Consider the following 25,350-nt stretch of genomic DNA (forward strand, 5'->3'; position numbering starts at 1 on the left):
TGGAGAAGCTGCAAGTGCTGAGGCGCGGTGGAGGAAAGCATGGGAGCCAAGAGTATGAGGAGCTGGTGTCTGTGTCAGATTTGTAGCTGCGGGTAAGAAACGGCTGGTGTAGCGGCGGGCCCGGGCTTGGGAGCCGACCTAGGGCCTAGGTGCACGGAGCCGGCTCCTCGGGAACCCTGAGAGTGGCCGTCCCCCGGAGATGAAGGGACGAGGGCGCAGCGACATCCCCACTTATCCCGCTCCGCGAATACTCGCTCCGCACCCGCCTGCTACCCGGGGGTAAAATGTTTGTTCGTAGCCCCTGAGACTCCCAATCAAGGATGCAAAGTAAAATGCCACCCGGGCCAGGTAAGTAATATATGTGAAGCCGCGACGGGATACAAGACTGGTGAGTAGTGGGATGTGATCCGACTGGGAGAGTGCATTTCCACCCCATCATCCCCCACCACGAAGATGAGAAAGAACAGTGCTCAAGGCCCTGAGTCTGCAACCCATATCACATTTTCTTTCATCTGTAGCTTTCTGTCCTCCCAGCCAGACCATATTCCCATTCCCGTCCAGGCAGCAGTTCTTTGGGATCCGCCTGACTGAAAAGTCAGTAAGTAGTCCCTACCCTGAAATCTAGAATCCAACTGTAAGTCCTGCCTAACAACCTTCCATCACCTGTAAACACAGTCCTCTCCTTCCTCAGCTTCACTATTGACCCAGGGATTAGATCATTATTTGCTAAGTAAATATGAACGTTGTCAATCCCTGGTGTATTTGTAATCCCATTCAAAGAAAACACCTACATGTTGATGGAAAGCAGTTTTTTAAATAGTCTCATAATAAACACAGTTCATAATTATATATAGATTAAAATATCAACAAATTAACTTTGGGTGTATGAATCCGCAGACTGGTGTGCAGGAGAAAATTTTTACTTTTCTCCTAATTTATATTCAACGCAAGTTCCTTTCTCATTCAACTGTAAGGAAATTCAGTCTTCATTATGTTGAGGGCCACCATTGGAATGGTGTGATTTTACTTCTTGTTTGTTTGTTTTGGGCTGTGGTTGTTAGTTTTGTCTTTTTAAGGTTTTATTTTTATTTTTTGACAATGCAATAAATACACAAGAGGTATCATAAAAATCTAAGCAAAAATATCTATAATATTGTAAAACGCCTTCATAATTCTATCTTCCACAGATAACAAATGTTCTTTAAGACTTGTTTTACGTATGCATTGATTTTTTTTTTTTTTTTTTTTTTTTTTTTTTTTTTTTTGAGACAGAGTCTGGCTCTCTTGCCAGGCTGGAGTGCAGTGGCGCAATCTCGGCTCACTGCAATCTTGGCTCACTGCAATCTCCGCCTCCCAGGTTCAAGCAATTCTCCTGCCTCAGCCTCTCGAGTAGCTGGGATTACAGGCTCGCGCGACCACACCCAGCTAATTTTTGTATTTTTAGTAGAGACGGGGTTTCACCATGTTGGCCTCCATCTCCTGACCTCATGATCTGCCTGCCTCGGCTTCCCAAAGTGCTGGGATTACAGGCGTGAGCCACTGCGCCTGGCCTGCATTGATTTTTTTTTTTTTAACAAAAAAAGAGAATATTCTGAGCATACTATTCTACAATCCGGTTTTTTACTATTTACAATCTCACCAACTTCCAATGATCATGCATAAAGACCACCCTCATTCTCTTAAATAACTGTATACTATTAGCTTATATGATATATTGGTCAAGGTTCTTAGTTGTGGATAACGTAATCTCCTCTGGTTAGTCTAGGCAAAAAGGAATTTATTAAGGAGTATATATATAGTTCACTTGGAAGAACTTAAGAAATCATTTTCAAAATAAGCTTCCACAAAAATTTTACCACAGACCAGGACTGACAAGGGAGCCACTGCCTCTGCCATAATCAGAAAATTGCAACAGAGCTGTAGACTCCAGAATCACTCGTCTCTTCCAAGGTCAAGAAGCTGCCAAGTTAGGAAACCAGCTTGCAAATCAAGATGCCGCCTAACAACTTCTAGCTCCGATCTCTTGTTGCCTCTATTATGTTCCATGCAAGCAAAATTAATGTTGTGCCTTGACTCTCTCCTTATGTAGCTCTCTTCTGAATCAAAGTATCATGTGAATACACGTAGTAGGTGAAACCTAAATTGTATGTGGAACCTTTCTGCAAGAGCATGGGAAATTCCCTATTAGCTTTTCAGCTTCTATAGTGTAAGAAGACACTAAATTGTTATGAGACACTTAATTGCTGTGCTTCCACCACATAGGGATAGACCATTATTTATTGATTGTTTTTGTAAACACCATTACAGAGGAAACAGTTTTTGAGGGTTTTTTTGTTTTTATTTTTTTGAGACAGAGCCTTGTTCTGTCACCCAGGCTGAAGTGCAGTGGCAGGATCTTGGCTCACTGCAAGCTCCGCCTCCCAGGTTCACGCCATTTCCCTGCCTCAGCCTCCTGAGTAGCTGGGACTACAGGGTACCCGCCACCATGCCTGGCTAATTTTTTTGTATTTTTAGTAGAGACGGGGTTTCACCGTGTTAGTCAGGATGGTCTCGATCTCCTGACTTTGGGATCCGCCTGCCTTGGCCTCCCAAAGTGCTGAGATTACAGGCGTGAGCCACTGCGCCCGGCCCAGTTTTTGGTTTTTTAGTAAAGCTCTAGAATTTAGAAATTGTGAGTTTATTAGAGGTCTCTGATTAAAATGCAGTTATAACACAAAATTTTTTTAAGGTTAATCTTTCAGTTTATTTTTTGCACAGGCGACATCATTGTCCACGTGGAACCACAAGGATTTATGAAAATTCTGGGGTGTTTTGCCCTACAACTGAATATTTGGAAAAATATCCTATGTATGACAATGTTCTTCCACCTCAGAGTCTTAAACCCAAGCAAGAAATTCGAGCATGCCATGGTAAAATGGAAGGAATAACTACATTTAAGTAAATATTTAGTAACTATTTGCTTTACTTATTTTTCTCTCAACTCTTCTGGTGTCAATAAAGTTTTCTAGCTATTTAAATTGAACTGTTCAGTTGATTTAAGTTGAACCAATCTAATAGTCAAGAGACTAGTTAAGTCACAACTTGAAAAAAAAAACAGAAAAATGAGAATTAAGTTAGGTTGACAAAGTGTGAGAAGAAAAAAGGGATATAAAAAGTTCTATTTTTTTTTAACTTCTTAAAATATCTCATATTTATCTACTTTCCACTGTCACCACCACCTAGAGTAGGGTGTCTAATCTTTTGGCTTCCCTGGGCCACATTGGAAGAAGAATTGTCTTGGGCCACACATAAAATACAATAACACCAACCATAGCTGATGAGCTAAACAAACAAACAAAAAATCACAAAAAAATCTCATAATGTTTTAAGAAAGTTTACGAATTTGCATTGGGCCTCATTCGAAGCTGTCCTGGGCCGCATGCAGCCCATAGGCCGCAGGTTGGACAAGCCTGACCTAGAGGAATGCAGTCGCTTTCTAAGTATAATATCTGAATCTACTCTAGTTTTTGCAGTTTGATCTGTTTTCAATACTTCAGCCTGCCCAAATAATTTTAAAATGCAAACCAAACCCTATCACTTCTCTGCTTAAGATACTCTTAAACTTTCCCATTATCTTTAATATAAACCAGAATCCTTACCAAAATCATGTAGAGGCATGGTTTGCTCACTATTTACTTCTCTAATTCATTTTCACTGTAGCGTCCTTTTCACTCTTTTATGCTCCATTCCATGGGCCATTTTTCATTTCCTTGAAAGTGCCAGGTTTCCCTTGTCTCAGAGTCTTCCAAGATACTGTTTTCCCTACCTGTAGTTCTCCTTCCCTCTCCTAGCTAATGCTCATTCAATCTGTAGATCTCAACTAAATTATCACTTGAAAAAGCCTTCTCTGAGACTTTTCAGATTAGGTAAAATTCTTCTATGTAAGCTCCCAAAGCACCTTCCTGTTATTTATCATTAGATTATTTTCACTGTTTCATGAAAGCAGGAACTAAGTCTATTGTTATCTCAGCATTCTATTTTTAGAAAACGAATACAATGCCTACTGGCACATACTAGGTACCCAATATTTGTTCAGTGAGTGATGAACAAAAATCCTCTTAAGTCTATACTTTTCATTTGGACTTACCTTTTTTGATCTCTGTATTTTTGTCAGGTGGATTAAGTATTACATTTACTCATTATTTTATTTAAACTGTTAATGTATGTACTATATTCAAGGTACAATCTTAGTGTTAAGTATAAAAATGTCAAGTTTGTGAACCCCAAATATCTGAGATAGGTCTCAATTAATTTAGAAAGTTTATTTTGCCAAGGTTGAGGGTGCATGCCAGTGACACAGCCTCAGGAGGTCCCAATAATATGTGCCCAAGGTGGTCAGAGCACAGTTTGGTTTTATACATTTTAGGGACACACTCATCAGTCAACATATATGTAAGATGAATATTGGTTCTTCCGGAAAGGCGGGACAACTGGAAGCGGGGAGGGAGCTTGCAGGTCATATGTAGATAAGAGACAAATAGTTGCATTCTTTTGAGTTTCTGATGAGCCTCTCCAAAGGAAGCAATCAGATATGCATTTATCTCAGTGAGCAGAGTGGTGACTTTGAATAGAATGGGAGACAGGTTTGCCCTAAGCATTTCCCAGCTTCACTTTTCCCCTTAGCTTAGTGATTTTGGGACCCCAAGATTTATCTTCCTTTCACAAGTTGAAGTTCCTGCTTTCAGGGAACTCAGACATCATATTTCTATAATTTAGGGTTTTAAAAATGCTCTGTAATAGCTTTAGATTTTGGTGTTAGTTATTTTCATTTCAGATGCAGCTCATTCTTATATAGCAAAGGTGGAGACTTTCCAACTTTTAGTCTAATATTTATATTTTTAACATTTCAGGCATTCCTTGCAGTAATAATATTTTGGTGACTCTAGTTACTAGTGTAGGGGTATGGCTCTTCCATAGATGGAAGATTTTACTTAGTCCTCAGATTTTGGTATGCAGTAGTGCCATCTAGAAGTGTTAAAATTGCAGACTCCAGAGCTCTATCTAAAAGAGCCAGTAGATTAAAATAGAGTGGGTCTCAGGAAACTGCATTTTTAACCAGCATTGGTGGTGATTCTGTTGCCACTGATTCAGTGCAGCAGGTCAGGCACTGGACTGCTTAATGAGGATGACATGGAACATAAAACAGAGAAGGTCTTTGCTTTACTGTTGTTCATAGTCTGTGGGAAAGTCCAGAAATAAAAATATCAGCTAAATAACTAAGATAATTATGGATTATGATAAATGAGATGAAGAAATTGAATAACTGGTTGAGATTGATGAAATGGGAATGGTTGTTCTTTTTTCTTCACTTTATTAATATTTTTTTCTTGATGCCTTAATGGTTCATATTAGAGATTTGAAATAAATTTTACAATATTTGTGTTTATTGAACAAAGATTTTGCTTTTAACCAGTTCTAAATGTAGAAATTGAGAAAATTTAACCTGCCGTATCTTTCTTTTAAAAGGCTTTCCAATTCTGGATTTCCCCTGTTGACTTATTCAAGTAAGCCTTAATAATTTAAAAAAAAAAAACAAAACAAGAAATGTCCCAAAAGTCCATATATGCCAGTAAAACTAAAATATTCGTTTATTAAAGTGTCATCTCTTCACTTAGTAAGACATTGGATCTTTTCTTTATATTTTCACTGGGAAACTAGCAGTATTTCTAAGAGTCATAATCTAGGAGCTTGAAACTCTTGCTTGACTCTCTCATGTTGGCTGTGTTGACTAGGCAGTAGAAAGTGGATTTATCTGTACAAACAAAGAAGCATTCTGTACCTTTGTATAGTACAGGAAGTGACTGTGTAAAGAGGTGTCTGAACTTGTACAAGATTTTGGATCCTTTATAGCAGTACAGTTGTAGCTCACTTAGATGACTGCCAGAGTTGGCAGGAAGCCTGCCCTGAACGAGTAGGATTCTAGACACATCAAATGTTTCAGGATATATCAGATGAATAAGACTGCATTCACCCTCTACTACTACTCCATAGAAAGCTGCTTTGGGTTTGGAGGCATACTTTCTGACACTTAAATAGTCTAACCAGAGAAACTGGGACTTCTGAGCTTACTCTTTGCTTTTCCCTTCCTGATTCTCTCACTTCCTGACTGCATTTTAGCCTATTCCTCTCTAGTTCGTATTTGGGAAGAGCAAAGAACAACTCAGATGTCTTGACAAGCAGAGGTATGTGATTTCTACTACTCTCCATCCATTAAATAAGAAATTATTAAGCATCAAGCACTATACTAGTCACCTGGTATACAGTGGTGAACAAAAGCAGTCATGATCTCTGTGCTGACAGATATTACAATCTATTAGAAATGGCAATCAAAACATTACTCAAAATAACTCTAAAACTGCAACAGTGATAAAATCTATGAAGGACAGGCACAGGTACCTTGACAACCAGACCAAGAGTTTGACTTTATCAGGGGAATGAGAAAAATGAGTCAAAACCTGAAGGATGTCAAATTAACTGGATTAAGAGGGGGAAGGAAATGCATTCCAAGTAGAGAGAGAGAGTAGCTTGTAGCAGGAAGGAGCATGGAAAGGAGAAAATTCTCAAAGAAAGCCAGGTGGAGCAGAGAAAGCAAGAGGAAACAACGGTGAGAGTTGAGGCTAGTGAAGAAGACCAGGCAGAGCCTTTAAATCATGTTCAGTGTTGTCTATGTCCTACAGTAATAAGAAGCCATGAAGGTTTTTCTGTTTTGTTTTTTTGGTGGAGGGTGGACTTGGGGAGGAAGAAAGGTAAGGAAGAGGCTAGGGAGATGAGGGCAAGAATGACTTGATCAGATTTACATGAGAAAGAATTACTTCAGGTGCCATGTGGAGAAAAGATTGGAGGGAGAACTAGAGTGGATGTGGTAAATGAGTTTCGAAAGTTATTAAAGTGATTCAAATGAGCTGTTGCAAAAACTTTGCATATTATGGTGGTGGCAGATGTGGAGAAAAGTGGTTAGATTTGGGAGATATTTATGAGGCAAAATTGACAGTAGTTGATGATGGACTAGATAGGGGAGAGAATTGAGGTATAAAGGGTGAGTACTAGATTTCTGACTATGCGTCTGAAAGGATGGTGATAGTGTTCACTTAAATAGAGAAAAAGGAAAAAGGACCACATTTATTGAGGGGAAATAGCGAGTTGATTTGGGACATATTAAGTGTTGAGTTGCCATCGAATCCAATGGCATTGAATCCAAGAGACCATCGTAGATACTGGTATGAAGCTCACAGAAGAGGTCTAAGCTGAGATGTAAATTTGAGGGTTATTTCGATCTAGGTAGTGATCTAAGTTGTGGGAGTAGAAGAGTTATCCTCAGGAGTGAACAGTGGATGAGAAGAAGAATGTGTAGGTAGGTCCAAGTCTTGAGGAACGCTAACATGTATTTAATGACCGAGTAGAGGTAGATGAAGCTACATAGGAGACTGGAAAGAAATAATCAGGAAGTCGGGAAGAGAAAGTTTCCTAGAAACAGACAGTGTGGACAATAATGTCAATTACTGTTGGAGAGGTCAGGTAAGATGAGGACTAAAAATGTTCGATGAATTTAATCACATGGAAGACATTGTGAACTTTAGAGCTGTATTAGGGAAGTGGCAGTGCTGGAAACCAGACTGAAATGGATTGAAGCGGGTGAGAAAACAGTTAATTAGTCTAAGAAGTTATGTTGTGAATAGAAGAATTCAGTGAGGGTTTTGGGTTTCTTTGGGGAACTTACAGACATACGCAGCAAATATTGGTTAATACAAGATAGTTTAATCACAAAATGAGTCACGTGTCAATAGAGTCCAGAAGAAAAAAGCAATCCCTGAAGTCTTGGGGTAGTAATAGTGGTGGCTACCATATTGATCTTACTATGTATGAAGCAGTCTTCAAAGCATGTGTGTATATCCTTAAAACAACTCTGTGAGATAGAAGATATTATTGTTCCATTTTATATATAAAGAAACTGGGGCATAAACAGGTTAATGAAGTTATCCAAGGTCCTGCAGCTAGTAAATGACAGAACCAGGATTTGGACCTAGGTGGCCTGATCAGTCTAAGTTTGTGGTCTTCTCCATTCCTCAGTTTTTACCTCAGTGTCTGCAGTACTACCTCTGTCACATAATGTTACATAGTGCCCAGGTTGGCTGCGTTACCATCTGGCATCCATCCATGACAAGGACTTCTGGGAGATCCAAAGATTAGGAACACTCACATCTATAATCTGAATGTGATTTATGTCTAAAGACCAGAGTTACTAATCATTTAACAATAAGCGAGAAAACAGCATGAATTCAAAAAGAAGAAAGTATGCCAAAATAGTTTGCTAGAGACTGTAAGTAAGATGAATAAGGACTTTGACAAAGTGGACTCAGGGGTAATATATTTTTTAAACTTTTCAGGTTTAGTAAATTTTACCTGAAATTTCCTTCCAGGTTAGAAAAAAAATCAATTAGTTGAGGATATTATTTACTGAAGATCCAATTAACTGAGATCTATTGTAATGATGTTTTAAAAACTAGGATTTTTGATATATTTACTTTTCTCAAGATAATTAGTCACTGGATAGGACCTTATAAGAAATTCAGTTACTTCTTTCAAGTAGTTTATCAACTATTGCCATTTTAATATCTTCTCAGACTTTTCCAGTAAAAAAAAAAAAAAAAAGCCTTGACATTTTCCATACTTCATTGAAATAATTAGAAATAAAAGAACTTGTGAGGCTATGTTTCAAATTTATATATTTCAGGTCGGATTATTGTCCTTATGAAATAGTTAAACAGCCTCGCCATGTGCCAGAAGAATATAAACCAAAACAAGGGAAGATCGATCTTGGTACTACCTACAAACGGGATTTTAATTCGTATAAAGTGCAGCCTGTGGCAATAGTCCGGCCTTTGGAGAGACAAGTTAAAAAAGGAAAATTGGACACTGTCCCAACCTATAAAGGTAACTTGCTGTTTCATACATGAAGGAGCCAAAAAACTAAAACTCACTTCCAGCTTTAACATCTAATATCAAATTATAACTTTGGTGTGCTGCCAAACTTAGCCTCCATGGCTTAGGAAAGAACATTTCTCTCTTTGGCAAAATAGTATTGTATAGTAACAAAAGAAAATAGGCCATTTGTCTGATTGAGTGGTAAAAGACCCACAATCCCATCCAAATTCATCTACTTTGTTAGTTTTCTGTCTCAAAACATGAAAAACAAAGGATGCCATTAAACAAGCATTATGTCACATTTGTCACTTCGTGTCACATTTAGTTGGCATTGTTCTTTTCTTCCCATCCTAGAAAAAGTTGAAACTCTACTGAGAGTATTGGGATCTTTGAGGTCAAATAAATAGCAATGCTTTTCTCCATTCAAGTCCTGAACCAACCTATAAAGCAAAAGAGTTGCCAGATGGAGAAGCAAAATACTGCTTTTACACTGATAAAGGACAAAGTAGAGAATGAACTTTTCATCTGTAAGCAGACGCTTCCTGATACTGAACCTCAGAATTAGATAGGCTTATCTACCCCATGATAGACAGTGTTAGACTACCACATAGGGGTCCTGCTCCTCTAAGAATTCCGGGATGGTGGAAGGGTGAGAATACTTTCTCTTTGCAGGCAACTGACTTAGAGGAGTACAAGTTGGGCCATGTATGCTTTTCTTTCCAAAAACCTGTTTTTTTGTTGTTGTTGTTGTTTTTGGGTTTTTTTTGTGACAGAGTCTCGTTCTGTCACCCAGGCTGGAGTGCAGTGGCACGATCTTGGCCCACTGCAACCTCCACCTCCTGGGTTAAAGCAATTCTCCTACCTCAGCCTCCAAAGTAGCTGGGATTACAGGTGCACACCACCACGCCCAGCTAATTTTTTGTATTTTTAGTAGAGATGGGGTTTCACCATGTTGGCCAGGCTGGTCACGAACTCCTGACCTCAAGTGATCCACACACCTCAGCCTCCCAAAGTGCTAAGATCAAAGGCGTGAGCCACCACGCGTGGCCCAAAAACCTGATTTTAAAATACTCTAGTACTTTTGAGGAATGGGGTCTTTGTTTTTTAAACACAGGCTGTTTTTTTTTTTTCAAGATGGAGTCCAACTCTGTTGCCCAGGCTGGAATATAGTGGCACAATCTTGGCTCACTGCAACCTCTGTCTCCTGGGTTCAAGCAAGTCTCCTGTCTCAGCCTCCTGAGTAGCTGGGATTACAGGCACCCGCCACCATGCCTGGCTAATTTTTGTACTTTTAGTAGAGATGGGGTTTCACCATGTTGGCCAGGCTGGTCTCAAACTCCTGACCTCAAGTGATGCACCCACCTCGACCTCCCAAACTGCTGGGATTACAGATGTGAGCCCCTGCACCTGACCTAAAAATAGGCTATTTTAGGCCTATTTTGATTTTGATTTATGATAGTAGATATTACTTTTATATCTTTTTATTAATAATGTAATTACATATATAGGATTACATTTTTCCATTGGTTATGTAAAATAGCTGAATGGATATGTCCTAATATAAAACACTTTTGTAAGAGTGATACCATCAATAATCAAAGTAATGATTCATACTTTATTTAGGTAATAGTTAAATGCCTATTTTATCTTTAAATTTCACGCCTACCCATTCAACGAGTAAGTAAAGTGCAGGATATCAATATACTTTCATCTATCAGCCTACCTATTAGGGAGGTCAAGAAAATGTTTTTTCTGTTTTTTAAATCTTTGAGCACATAACATACTACACAAAGAACAAATTGTGAAGACTATGTGAATGGTGAAGAAGTATATTATAATTAAATGTAGCATAGAGTAATTGCTGATAAATAGATTGATATGCGTAGGAGAAAATGTACTGTGCCAAATTTGGCATAAATAATAATTGATGAAAATGAATTTGTTCTTTTTTTGTTTGTTTTTTGAGATTGAGTCTTGCTCTGTCACCCAGGCTAGAGTGTAGTGGCATGATCTCAGCTCACTGCAACCTCCGCCTCCCGGGTTCAAGTAATTCTCCTGCCTCAGCCTCCTGAGTAGCTAGGATTACAGGTGTGCGCCACCACGCCTGGCTAATTTTTGTATTTTTAGTAGAGACAGAGTTTCACCATGTTGGTCAGGCTGGTCTCAAACTCCTGACCTTGTGATTCGCCCGCCTTGGCCTCCCAAAGTGCTGGGATTACAGGCATGAGCCACTATATTTTGTCTCTTATACAATCACAGTAAGATTTTCTTTTTTTCTACAAGATCCATAAGAAAAATACCAGTAATACTGTTGTCCCCGATGCTGGGAACATGTACACACAATACATGCACACACTTATACCAACACTACTAGCTTTCCATGACCTGGGTTTCCTGTAGATTCTGATACTTCCACTCCTATGGTTATAGTTCAAGGATAAGGAATTTTGAGTTCCTCTGGCATTCTCACTACTGAACTTTCTTAGTCAACAAAGGTGATATTTTGTATTTCAGATTTTCAGGCATGAGACAACAAAAACACTAAGAGCCAAGGTTGTACTTCCACACTCTGTATGAATGTGCTGCAGGTTTTGTAGATAACCTATTTAAAAACAATTCTACAGCTGAAGAGAAGCCACAATGGGAAGATACTCTCACTGTCCTCCTTTGGGAGGCCAAGGTGGGTGAATCACAAGGTCAGGAGTTTGAGACCAGCCTGGCCAACATGGCGAAACCCCATCTCTACTAAAAATACAAAACATTAGCTAGGCATGATGATGGGTGCCTGTAATCCCAGCTACTCAGGAGGCTGAGGCAGGAGAATATCTTGAACCCGGAAGGTGGAGTTGCAGTGAGCCAAGATTGCACCACTGCACTCCAGCCTGGGCAACAGTGCGTGACTCTGTCTCAAAAAAAAAAAAAAAAGTATTTGAAATAAATAAAAATAGAGACACAACATACCAAAACTTCTGGGATGTGGCAAAAGCAGGGTTAAGAGGAAAGTTTATAATGCTAAATGCCTACATCAAAAAGATAGAAATATCTCAAATTAACAACCTAACATTGCAACCAAAAGTACTAGCAAAATAAGAACAAACTAAACCCAAAGCTAGCAGAAGAAATAATTAAAGTCAGAGCAGAACTGAATGAAATTGAGACCCTCAAAACCATGCAAAGGATCAATGAAGCAAAAAGTTCATTTTTTGAAAAGATAAGATTGATAGACCACTAGCTAGATTAACAAAAAAAGACATCCAAATAAGCACAATCAAAAATCACAAAAGTGACATCACAATTGATCCCACAGAAATACAGAAGATCCTCAGAGAATATTGTGAACTTCTCTATGTACACAAATTAGAAAGTCTAGAGGAAATGGATAAATTCGGAAACACAAATTCCCAAGATTGAACTAGGAAGAAACAGAAATCCTGAACAGATCAATAACGAGTAAGGAAATTGAATCAGTAGTAAGAAACCTATCAACCAAAAAAAAAAAAAAAAAAAGCCCCAGACCAAATGGGTTCACAGCTGAATTCTACCAGACATAGAAAGAACAGCTGGTACCAATCCTAGTGAAAGTATTCCAAAAATTGAGGAAGAAGGACTCCTCCCTGACTCATTCTGTGAAACTAGTATGATCCTGATAACCAAAATCTGACAAAAACACAAAAAGCAAAAGAAAACTACAGACCATGGTCCCTGAACACAGATTCAAAAATCCTCAAAAAATACTAGCACACTAAATCCAGCAGCACATCAAAAAGTTAATTCACCACAGTCAAGTGGGTTTTATTCCTGGTATGCAAGGATGGTCCAACATATGCAAATCAATAAATGTGATTCACCACATAAACAGAGTTAAAAACAAAAATCATATGATCATCTCAGTAGATGCAGAAAAAGCATTTAACAAAATCCAACATCACTTCATGATAAAAACTCTCAACAAACTAGGCATTGAAGGAACATAACTCAAAATAGTAAGAGCCATCTATGACAAACCCACAGCCAACATCATACTGAATGGACAAAAAACCGGAAGCATTCCCTTTGAGAACTGGAACAAGACAAGGATGCCCACTGTTATCACTCATATTTAACATAGTATTGGAAATGCTAGCCAGAGCAATCAAGCAAGAGAAAGAAAAGGCATCCAAATAGGAAAAAAGGAAGTCGAATTATGTCTCTTTGCTGACAATGTAATTTATACATGGGAAACCCTAAAGATTCTGCCAAAAGACTCCTGGACCTAATAAATGACTTCAGCAAAGTCTCAGCATACAAAATCAATGCACAAAAATCAGTAGCATTTCTATACACCAATAATCTTCAAGCTGAGAATCAAATCAAGAACACAATCCCATTTATAATAGCCATACACACTCACAGTACCGGGGCATACATCTAATGAAGGAGGTGAAAGATCTCTACATGGAGAAGGAAACCATAGACTACACAAATGGAAAAGCATTCTATGATCATGGATAGGAAGATTCAATATCATTATAATGTCATACTACACAAAGCAATATGCACATTACCAATATCATTTTTTTGCAGAATTAGAGAAAAACTATTCTAAAATTTATATGGAACCCAAAAAGAGCCTGAATAGCCAAGGCAATCCTAAACAAAAAGAATAAAACCAGAGGCATTACATCTCCTGACTTCAAACTATACTACAAAGTTACAGTAACCAAAACAGCATGGTAATGGTACAAAAATAGACACATAGACCAATGGAACAGAATGGAGACCCCTGAAATTAAGCCAGACACCTAGAACCACCTGATTGTCCACAAAATTGGCAAAAATAAACAGTGGGGAAATTGTTTATCCCTATTCCATAAATGATGCTGGAAAAACTGGCTAACCATATGCAGAAGGATGAAACCATATGCAGAAGGTGCAAGAAGGATCTAGAATTTTAAAGCCAGCAAATCTGAAAACTGTATATCTAGTAAAAATAGCCTTTAAAAATTAAAGCAAATTAACAATGTTTTCAGACAAGAAAAGAAAAAGCTGAGATACCTTCTACAAAAAGCATTAAAGGAAATTCTTCATTTAAAAGGAAACTTATTCCAGATAGAAGCATGAAATGCAGAAAGGGATGAAGCACACAGAAAGGGTACATATGTGAGTAAATATAAAAGAATATTGACAAAGTCAAAATTACTATATTATGTTTTTACACAAATATAAAAGTAAATTATGCTAGAACAGTAGTACAAAAGGCAAGAGGATTTAAATAGAATTAAATTGCTTACAGGTTCTTCCATGCTAGAAGTGGTAAAAATATCCATTTAAGTTGGAGCCAGAAAAATCTCATAATAAGTCAAAAATTCATTTTTATTTTTAAAATATAGAAAGTTAAAATAGTAAAGTGGAATAATACAAATGCCATTTATTAATACAAAAGAAGGCAAGAAATAAGGGGTATGGGAACAAAGAAGGGAAAAGTCAAAAGCAAATAGCAATACAATCAACTTAAGCCCAGCTAGATCATTACATTAAGTGTAAATGAACAAAATATTGTGATTAAAATTCAAAGATTGATTTTTCACACATTAAAAAGATATTATTTTTAAAAATATGCCAATAATTTACAACTTACATAAAATGGATAAATTTTTTGAAAAATACAATTTACCAAAAGTAACCCAAGAAGAAATAAAAATTCAAAATAGCCCTATATCTGTAAAGGAAATTGAATTTGTAGAATTGAAGGTGTAATTTTAAACCTCACCATAAAGAATTCCAGAATTTTCAGATTCTGTGTAGGATGCAGGAAGTCAGAAAGATTATGTCCCCAACATAACAATAAGAAAAAGCCAGATAATCTACAAAATCATAAATGTGTATGAATCCTTTAGAAACCTGAGATCACAGGTTAACCAATTAGCCTGACATTAAGGAAAAACAACTTCCACCCAGTTGAGACAGGAGGCAAGCACTGTTTCACCCAAAGCAGGGCATGGAATGAAGACTAGCTGTTACACAAGTGAATAAAATAATTCATTACATCTTTAATTGCTAAAGACTTGAGTATGAGCTACTGCGAGAGTATAGAAGCTCTGAGAACTTCAGACACTAAAGGGAGAGTTCAAAACCACTCATAGACTCTTCCCTATGGATGTTCACTGTGTGATCATGAGAAAGATTGGGAGAAAGGCTGGAGACCACAGAAAGTTTCCTTCATAGTGCAGGCATGGAGAGAAAAATGGTTGTTTTTGCAAAAGAAAAAAAAAAGCAGGAAGCTCCATTTGAATGCCTCTAACCTACAGAGCAAAAGCATTAATCCACTGCAGGAAAGGCACCACTCTGACAACCCCAAGGAATAGGTGAAGATGTATTGCAACTTGATGAAAGACAAAGGAAAAACAAGAAGAAGAAGCAAAATAAAACCAAACCTTGAACATGAAGAAAGAACAGGAAACTGTCTTGGGACCAACAATTAGAGACCTACTACATCAAGTGAAGGGGCAGGTGCTCTGAGAGAGCCCTGCTTCTGAGACCCAGGGGCACAGGGCCTGCCTAAGATTGAAGCTGGACTGGGACAACAGAGAAACCACCACACACCCGCTTTCCATTTCTCAAACACAAGATCCTAAGCTTCAAATATACAAGGCAGCAAGAATTTATAGTACTAACGTAAGAAATGTGAAAATATGCATTTGTAGTTGGAGACTTCAACACTGTCTCTAAGTAATCTATAGAACGTAGACAGGAAATGAATATGGATATAAAGACCTGAACGACACTATCAACAATGTTTTCCAAACTGACATTTGTAAAGCACTTCTGTCAACAATAACAGGATATACATTATTTTCAAGTGCACATGAAAGCTTCATCCAGATAAACTATATTCAGAGTCATAAAAAAAAACCTTAACAAATATAAAAGACTTGCAGTCGTGCAATGTGTGTTTTTGATCATAACAGAATTAAATTAGACATCAATAATAGAAAAAAATGTGGAAAATCTCCAAATATTTGGAAATTAAACAGCAAAATCCTAAATAACTAATGGCTTTAAGCAAAAGTAACAAAAGAAATTAGAAAATATTTTGAATTTAATGAAAATGAAAATATAGTACATCAAAATCTGAGAGATGCATCTAAAGCAATGCTTTTCAGAAAATTTATAGCATTTAAGGTTCATATTAGAAAAGAAAGTCTTAAATCAATAGTCTAAACCTTCATTGTATGAAACTAGAAAAATAAGAGCAAATTAAATCCAAAGCAAAGCAGAAGGAAATAAATGAGGATAACAGCAGCAATCAATAAATTTGAAAACAGAAAAATAATAGAGAAAAACAATGAAACCAAAAATTGGTTCTATTAAAAGATAATGAAGTTAATAAACGAAAAGAGAGAAGACACCAATTACAAATATCAAGAATGAAAGAGAATAGACCTTATAGACGTTTATTTTACATTGTGGCCTCTTCTTTTTTCTTTTTCTTATTTTTGACAATTTTATCAGGTTGCCATTCATTCCATATTTGCTTCAAGAAGGAAGACATTAATATTTAGAAAGTAATATCAACAGTATTTGAAAACCACTTGAAAAGGAGAGAAGGAAATGAGGGAGAGAAAGTCAATTAAACAGAACCTTAGCCTGAGATGCCAAATTCATAATAGAAACTTTGTTGTTATGTTATTTTCTGGGGAATGTGAGTCTGAGTGAGATAATTAATTGGGGCATGCTAAGTTTTCATTTATCTGAGGGACATCCAAATAAAGATGTCTAGTAGGTGGATAAATATGTGGGTTGGTGTTTGAAGGGAGGTCTGAAGTAGGGATTCAAGTTTGGGAGTCACCACCTTACAGGTAGTATTAAAACCATGGGAGTAGATTGGTGATATGCAGATTGAAAAAGCTGAGGCCGAGGATGATGTCCCCTTACTTTCTAAAAGTAGTTTCCAATTCCTCAGTACCACAAGACACCACAGGGAGCAGTCCCAAGTGCCAGGAAAAAGAACTAGCATAAGCAACTCAAGACTTTTGTCCTCAAAGAAGAACCTAGAACAGCTCACTATATTAAAATGGGGTTGGAGCTGTGTATACAAATAGTGGGCAAGTGCATGCAGGCACTTCTTGGACTTAAACCTGTTCAGAAGAGAATAAACTTTCTAATCAGATTTTAGTGGCTAGACATAAAAAGTGAGCTGAGGAAACATCTAACAAGGGCGATAGTGGAGCTGCCACATAACCAAACTGTATTGTTAGACATGGACAGCATTGTTTTCTTGTTTTTCCATAAGTATCATAAAACACTAAAAACAGATGATAATGATTATGATGTTTTAAAGATACTGCTAGAATGTTATCAAATATTCCATAACAGATAATAAATATTCCAGGCATATGAGCATAGGCATATTTATAGGGAGAAAATCAATTTTCTGCAATTATGTAGAACTTACATTCATACTATTGTATGCTATCACATCCATCTCTCAGTGTCCAAATTCTTGCTTCCATTTTGAAAACCAAAGCTGGTTTGGTGAGGGAGAAATATTCTCTTCTGTTTACTCTCTTATAATGAAAATCTTTTTTCTCTTGTGTGGTAGCAAGAATTCTCCCTATATGATTGTGTGGAACTATAAACCTTCAATAACATCTATGATTCCTTTTAGCTAGTGAAAAATAGTGTTATACTCTTATACTGTAGTTTGCAAAGAAGAGAGATTCCCTCATGGTACCTCAAGAAAAAAAAAGACTCTGGTAAAGCTTCATGTGAACTGAAAATGGAAAGCTATCAGGTGCCCAGGGAGCTTGAAGGAAGAGCTTTTCCCTTCATCTCTGCAATAAGCTACATGATTTCTCTCACAGCATCTTCACTTCCCTTCACTCATCTGCTCTGATTGCCACTTTACTAACTGGCCACCTCTGCCTAGTTATCATTTCTGTTTCTTTACAGGTCTGTTTTGAATGTAACTTCAGCTTTCCATAGCTCTTAGCTCTACCTCCTGGCATCCTTTTCAATTCTCCCATTTCTATCTCACTCATTATTTTCAATTTTAGGTTTACAAGAATAACAATGCTTGATCTAGCTCATCTTTCCTGTCAGTTTGTCTTAAAGGTCTCTGCTGGCCTAAAGGTCACCTATTCTTGAGTCAGGTACACTCTCTCATCCAGACATCAGTAACTTAATCATTTAGTCCAATACTTGGCCATTTTGGCAGAAATGGATACGCATTTTTTCTCTTCAAAGAAGATATCCACATAATAAGTTTTCAAAGTTTGACCTTTCCTGTAAATATTGCATAGACTTTAGTCCAGATTTTAGTACATTATCCTGTGTAATAAATTTCTATCTTTTATAAATTAACTTTTGGTATTTAGAAATACATATTTTGGGGTGAAGTCAATTCTATGGTATTTCCTAGCTTACTATCTTCCTCATGGAGAAATAGAAAACACAAATAATCCTTAGTTGAAATATAAACATTTCAGTTTTAGTAAAGTGTACTATCACCAACTTGTAATGGTGTTACAAGTCATCATTCTGCATACACCAGAGTGACCCAAAATGCTCCACAGTCTAGGTAAACTGCAGGAAGTAAGCTTAAGGTTATTTAACTTCCAAACCCCAGATCTCTGCTCTGATGGTCACTTGAAATTCTACAATTTCAAACACCTCTGAAGACATTCAGTTAAGGCCTCTGGCCTCTAGATGGCCCTCTATCTTTTGGGAATGCCTTAAAGTCCATTTCATGAGGGAAAGTTGAAGCCAGTGATCTTTCTGGGATAGCACAAGTTACCCTGTATCTTTGCTCAAGGAATTCTTTCTGTAGGCTTCCTAGAGTATACCAGAATTAAAATTTTCTCCCCTTTGATGAGTCTCTCCAAAGCAAGGAGTAATACCTGTATTACTTTTGCCCACCCATGAAGGGCACTTGATTTTATTTCAAGCCCTGGATTTTAGACGTACCTTAGCATTTTGTGAGTTGTAATTAAAATCCCAACCTCTTCCTAGGAATACAACCATAATCTCCTAAACTCTGTCCTCACCTCCAACACAGTCCTTTTGGCTTTCAAGAACTATCCACAATCAGGCTCAGATGTGCTTTTCCTTTGTTATGTAATCAGATGAATCTGAAAGTGGAAAGTTACATGTATTAAAGTGAGGAGATGGGTAGAGGAAGGTGGAAATGAAGAAAAAGAACGAATCTGAAAGGAATCAGAGAAACTGTATTCTGATACTATTGTTTAGATTTCTAAAGGAAATGGAAAGATGTTTGGCAATGAGAGAAGTCAGTTATGATTTTTAGAAGATGGTTGTTTTCTTCAGCATTTAAAAATGTTTTTGCTTTGTTTTAATTTTCAAGACGATTATAGAGCTTGGGACCTTCATAAAAGTGAACTTTATAAGCCAGAACGAACTTACCACCCCCATACTGTGAAATTTGGAAATTCATCTACATTCCAGGATGACTTTGTTCCTCAGGAGATAAAGCCTAGGCAAAGCTTTAAACCCTCCTCTGTGGTCAAACGTTCTACAGCCCCTTTTAATGGTATTACAAGTCATCGCCTTGATTATATACCTCATCAGCTTGAACTCAAGTTTGAAAGGCCAAAAGAAGTTTACAAACCAACTGACCAATGCTTTGAGGATCTCACAACTCACCGGTGTGACTTTCAGGGTCTCATTGGTGAAACTGCAAAACTCTGCAGACCTGTACACACCAGAGTGACCCAGAATGCTCGGTTTGAAGGAAGCACTGAATTCCGTGAAAGTTTTCAACCATGGGAAATCCCACCACCTGAGGTCAAGAAAGTACCAGAGTATGTGCCTCCTACAGGTAGCATGCTGTTAAACAGCACAAGCCATCTTGACTATGTTCCATATCAGGCCAACCATGTTGTTCCCATCAGGCCAGTTTCTCAAAAAAGAAGTAACAATTTTCCTTTCCAAGGAAAAAGCACCATGAAAGAAGATTTTCCAGCATGGGAAAGTTGTCGTCAAGGACTTATTAAGAAGCAGCAGCAGATTCCCAACCCATCTGGAAAATTTGATGGTTTGAGCACTTTCAGATCTCACTATGTGCCACATGAATTGATCCCAACAGAGAGTTGCAAACCTTTAAATATTGCTTTTAAGAGTTCCGTTCCATTTGATGATGTAACCACGTACTCTGTAGAATACACACCGAAAAGACAGGAAATTTGCCCAGCCAGCTATCCCTCTCCTCCAGGTTATATTTTTGACAATACAAATTCCCAAGGTCATAAATTCTTCCGCAAGATTATTCCCGCAGTGAAGGCCTTCTAATAACCAAAATGTGCTTAAAAGGAAGGTACTAGCAAGTTGTTGTTTTTCCAAGAGAAAACTCAATTTTTATAGTTAAAAAATTTATGATATAATAAATCATTTTTTATATTTTTAAACAAGAAAATTGGAAAATGTATTATAAGAAATCAGAATCTTAAAACCATTTTTTATTGATATTTTAATCAAGATTGTTCTTTAATGTGCATTTCAGAAGGTTGAATAATATACATTCCCATGTGAACTATTTTAGTATTCAACATACTGCTTAGTAGCTTGTCCTCAGTCTATTATCATTTGTAATTCTGTTTATAATTATGGCAATTGTATGGTTATTCACATACCAGTTGTCATTTATCAAGCACATCAGGATTATCTAGAACAACATTGAAAATGATACATGGATTCCTCTTCCAAGGCAACAGGATTCATTATACTCAGACCTCACGGCATCTACATAGCATCCACTGAATCAAGTTTTAGTTGGTGGTATACAGACAGCTGCACTGCTCCTCACCATGTTCAAGTTAGCAAGAGGCACTGTGGTATGGCAAGGAAAGGCTCTGTGTGCTGGGAATCGAAGGACTTGAGTTCAAGTTCTGACGAATAATTATTATTATTTTTACAGACAGGGTCTCACTGTCACCCGTGCTGGAGTCCAGTGGCATAATCACAGCTTATTGCAGCCTCAGCCTCCTGAGCTCAAGTGATCCTCCTGCCTCAGCCTCCCAAATAGCTGGGACTACAAGGGTGTGCCATCACACCTGGCTATTTTTTTTAAACATACTTTGTAGAGACAGGTTCTTGCTGTATTGGTCAGGCTGTTCAATCTATTGGCCAGGCTGCTATTGAATCCCGCCTTAGCTTCCCAAAGCACTGGGATTACAGGCATGAGCCACTATACCCAACCTGAGTTTAAGTTCTAATAATATAGATTTCTATTTGTACTACCTTAGGCAGTGACTCATATCTCTGAGCCTCAGTGTCTTTATTTGTAAAATGATGTCTGTTCTCAAAAAGAGTTTCTTTTGAGCATCAGACTGTATGGTACATTTTAATCCTTAAAGTACAAATGTAGAGGATTTTTTTTTAAAAATCGCTCAATCTCTTTTTGTACTTGTTTTCTCCTTTTCAAATTAGGATAATTACTTACTCAATGCTCATTTTCTGGCCTGTAGCAACGATTGTAAAATAACCTAATTTGCTTTGAGCTTAGGAGTAGTATGTACTTCTGAGAGGAGTCTTGTCCTTTAAAACTTCATGAGCACCTGAGAAATTCTTAACAGAGAATGGAAAGCTTGGAATGGGGTAAATACAGTGGTTTGAATAACAGTATTTGCAGAAAGGAAAAAGTATTGTTTGCTAGGGTAGTTTTAGGAAGACTGACAGCTCTGAAGAAATCTTTAGGGTAAATGTAGGTAATTTTGCACCTAATTGCCAGGCCAAGTCACTGTTTAGAGGAAGAACCAGCCCCAGCAGGGGGCATAATCACCTGGTTCACCTCTTGCGGTGTGAAGATAAGTGATAAGGTAAAGAATGATGCCAGTAAGTATAGTAGAAACACTCTATTGCATTTATAAATGCTAAAAATTTCCGAATGAATTAAACTCTTATTGGGTGGTTTCTTTTTTTAAAAAAATTAAATAATTGCATTATGGGAGAATATGATTTATTTTAGCATAAAGTGAATTTTAGTCTTTTATGGCTTCAGAATTATTTCAAAATATACTTTATTGAAAATCAATATTTGGTTATTTTAATTGTTCAAAAGTAATTTGTTCTTATTTACATTTATTAGTAAAAGTATGGTGTGTGAAACTATATTTCCATGCAACATAATAAAATCAATAAAAGGAATGGATTTTCAAGAAATCATTTCTTTACCTAATTTTTTTTAAGAGAGCATTTTAATAAAGTCCTGTCTAGGTTAACCTATACATAAGTAGATGTTCTTACTTTTTAAATACAAAACAATGTAATCAGAATTAAAAAGAAGGGAATACTACAGCACTCTGTCATCCCGTCCCATATTCCAATGCCGGATATTCAAATCACTCTGTAATTTAATAGGGGTGGTCTCCTCCCTGGACAAAGGTCACCCTTAATAAGACATCTACTAGAGTTTCCAGAGGCAATTTGCCATGGGACAAGGATTGAAGATGAATAATGGCGTTTCCCCATAATCTAACACTCAGTATAACAGGTGTGAAAATAGAGATTGAAACAGAGAACAATGTAAGACATTCAGCCTAGGAGTTCAGGAAAGTCTGCCTTAGGGAGAGGATAGACAGGTGAGCTGAATCTTGGAAGATAAGTAGGAAATTGCCAGATCAAGAAAAATGGGAAGGTGGGAACAGCATAAAAATAGGTACAGAGGGACCCTCTATCTCTGTGAAAGAGTTAAAGGGACTTCCAAGCTATGTTGGTGGAAAGCTAGCAATCCCTGAGTCATTCTCCTGTTAGGCCTCCTTGAAATACTATGTGGAAACATACACAAAAAACATTTTAACAGGGCTGGAAACTAGTAATATTACTTAGCAATCTGCCAGATTCTAGAAGGAATTTCCACTATGCTAAACTTGGATAAATCTAATGAAGAAAGGAGGAAAAATTCAGAGAGAAAAGTCAGTAGGTTTCTACCCCAGTCCCATCCCATTTCCACCCTATCTCTCTGGAAACCCTTGTTGTGTAAAATAAGACCACAGACTGAAATTAGAAATAAAGGCTTTATGATTTATAAAAACTGCACAGACAATGTAAGGAGTGAACCCTAACCTACACTATGGACTTTGAGTGATAATGTGTCCATGTAAGTTCCTCAACTATAACAAATGTACCACTCTGGCTGGGTGTGTTGATAGTGGGGGAGGCTGTGCATGTGTGTGGGAGGAGGGGCGTATGGGAACTCTATATTTTCCACTCAGTTTTGCTGTGAACCTAAAACTGCTCTAAAAAAATAAAGTCTAGGCCGGGTGCAGTGGCTCACGCCTGTAATCCCAGCACTTTGGGAGGCCGAGGCGGGCGGATCATGAGGTCAGGAGATCGAGGCCATCCTGGCCAACATGGCAAAACCCCGTCCACTACTAAAAATACAAAAAAAATTAGCCGAGTGTGGTGGCAGGCACCTGTAGTCCCAGCTACTCAGGAGGCTGAGGCAGAATGGCATGAACCTGGGAGGCGGAGCTTGCAGTGAGCCGAGATCGCACCACTGCACTCCAGCCTGGGCAACAGAGTGAGACTCCGTCTCAAGAAAAATAAAAATAAAATAAAATAAAGTCTATTTTGAAAGTTTTCTTAAAAGCCCTTCAAGGCAGGAGGGAGATGTTCACTCAGAGGCTGGGAAACCCACATCCCAGCTTCTGAATATGTCACGTTTGCAGGCTTGCCTTTATACAAAACTATAATCTAAGGCCTTCTCTGAGAATCGCTGTGTGAGAAGATCCTCATAATACTCAGGAAGCAGAGGGGAGACCTCTGAAAGTTCAACAGAGTTGAGGAAGTGAACCTTGCAATCATGAGTGAGTAACTTCAAAAACGCTGTTTAAAAACATGTTGATAACATGCTTTTGAAAGTGTTGCGGTGTCCAGTGAAACATCAGTACTCTCATTTTGTTAAGGCTTTCGCTTTTTTCCCCTGTCATTCAATGCTCTTTTGCATGCAAGTGCAGATTTTCACCCTGTATCACAGACACAGGACTTTCATCAATACTATCCCTCCCCAGCCTTCTCATAAACACAGCACACAGCTTGATAGATGCTCTCTAGGGTGGCCACGGGTACTTCCCCATCCCATCCAATATCTGTGTTAAGACTTCTTTTTCTTTTCTTTTTTTTTGTTTCTTTGTTTTTTTTGTTTGAGACGGAGTCTCGCTGTGTCACCCAGGCTGGAGTGCAGTGGTGCGATCTCAGCTCACTGCAACCTCTGCCTCTTGGGTTCAAGCAATTCTCCTGCCTCAGCCCCCCAAGTACCTGGGACTACAGGTGCATGCCACCACGCCTCACTAATTTTTGTACTGTTAGTAGAGATGGGGTTTTGCCATGTTGGCCAGGCTGGTCTAGAACTCCTGGCCTCAAGCAGTCCACCTGCCTCGGCCTCCCAAAGTGCTGGGATTACAGGCGCGAGCCACCACACCTGGCCAAGACTTCTTTAATTGTAGCCATCATGGAACTATAATGACTAGAAGGAAATATGGCTGGGAGGTGCTTACAGACAGTAAGCAAGCAATAGGAAAACCATACCAAACCACTAAAACATAGGCAAAAGTTCTAAACAGATACTTCACCAAAAAAGATACACAGATAGTGCATTAATTTGCTAAGACTACTATGAAAAGTACACAAACAGGGTGGCTTAAACAATAGAAATGTATTATCTCTCAGTTCCAGAGACCACAGATCCCAAGATCAAGGTGTTGGCAGGGCTGGTTGTTCTTTGGCTTGTAGAGCTCTGCCTTTATCTTCACACAGCGTCCTCCCTGTGTGCATGCAAATTCCCCTTTTCAAATTTCCCCTTTTTATAAGGACATCAGTCACATTGTATGAAGGCCCATGCAGATAACCTCACCTTAACTTGATCTTTTGCAACGACTCCATTTTCCAATAAGATTCTAGTCATAGACACAATTTAACCCAGAAAAGATGGCGAAGAAGCACATGAAAAGATGCTTAACATCAAGTTATTATGGAAGTTCAAATTAAAAACTGAACTAAGATACCACTACATATCTACTAAAAAGGCTTAAAAAAAAATACCACCACACACACAAACCTGATAATACCACATACTAGCAAGTGTCTGGGACAACTGGAACACTCACACATTGTTCATTAGAATGCAAAACGGTATGGCTACTTTGGAAATCAGTTTGACAGTTTCTTATAAACATGCATACATCATATAACCCAGCAAACTCACCTCTAGGTGTTCATCAAAGAGAAGTAAAAATGTAGGTTTATGCAAAAATGTGTATATGAATGTTTATAGAACTTTATCTATAGTCACCCCAAACAGGAAACAACCCAGATGTCTTTCCACTGGTAAATGAGTGAACATCTATCCATATATAAAGCCAGTTCAAGGAACAAACAACATTTTGTTGTTTCAAC

At 37.9% G+C, this 25,350-nt stretch overlaps 1 protein-coding gene across 2 annotated transcripts; it reads left to right on the forward strand.

The window, feature by feature from the left end:
* The first annotated feature begins 3 nt into the window (after positions 1-3).
* On the forward strand, positions 4-22,116 carry SAXO2 (stabilizer of axonemal microtubules 2). Of its 2 annotated transcripts, XM_016927289.4 has the most exons (4): positions 4-92; positions 2,758-2,937; positions 8,771-8,970; positions 19,304-22,116. In XM_016927289.4, exons 1-4 carry the CDS (start codon positions 40-42, stop codon positions 20,245-20,247), a joined length of 1,377 nt encoding a protein of 458 aa, XP_016782778.2. In that variant the 5' UTR covers positions 4-39; the 3' UTR covers positions 20,248-22,116. The 2 variants fall into 2 exon arrangements, with proteins under 2 accessions (XP_016782778.2, XP_024205090.1); XM_024349322.3 differs by lacking the exon at positions 4-92 and having other exon boundaries at positions 2,823-2,909.
* The last annotated feature ends 3,234 nt before the right edge of the window (positions 22,117-25,350 follow it).

This window comes from Pan troglodytes, chromosome 16, assembly GCF_028858775.2.
Source record: "Pan troglodytes isolate AG18354 chromosome 16, NHGRI_mPanTro3-v2.0_pri, whole genome shotgun sequence".
NCBI lineage: Eukaryota > Metazoa > Chordata > Mammalia > Primates > Hominidae > Pan > Pan troglodytes.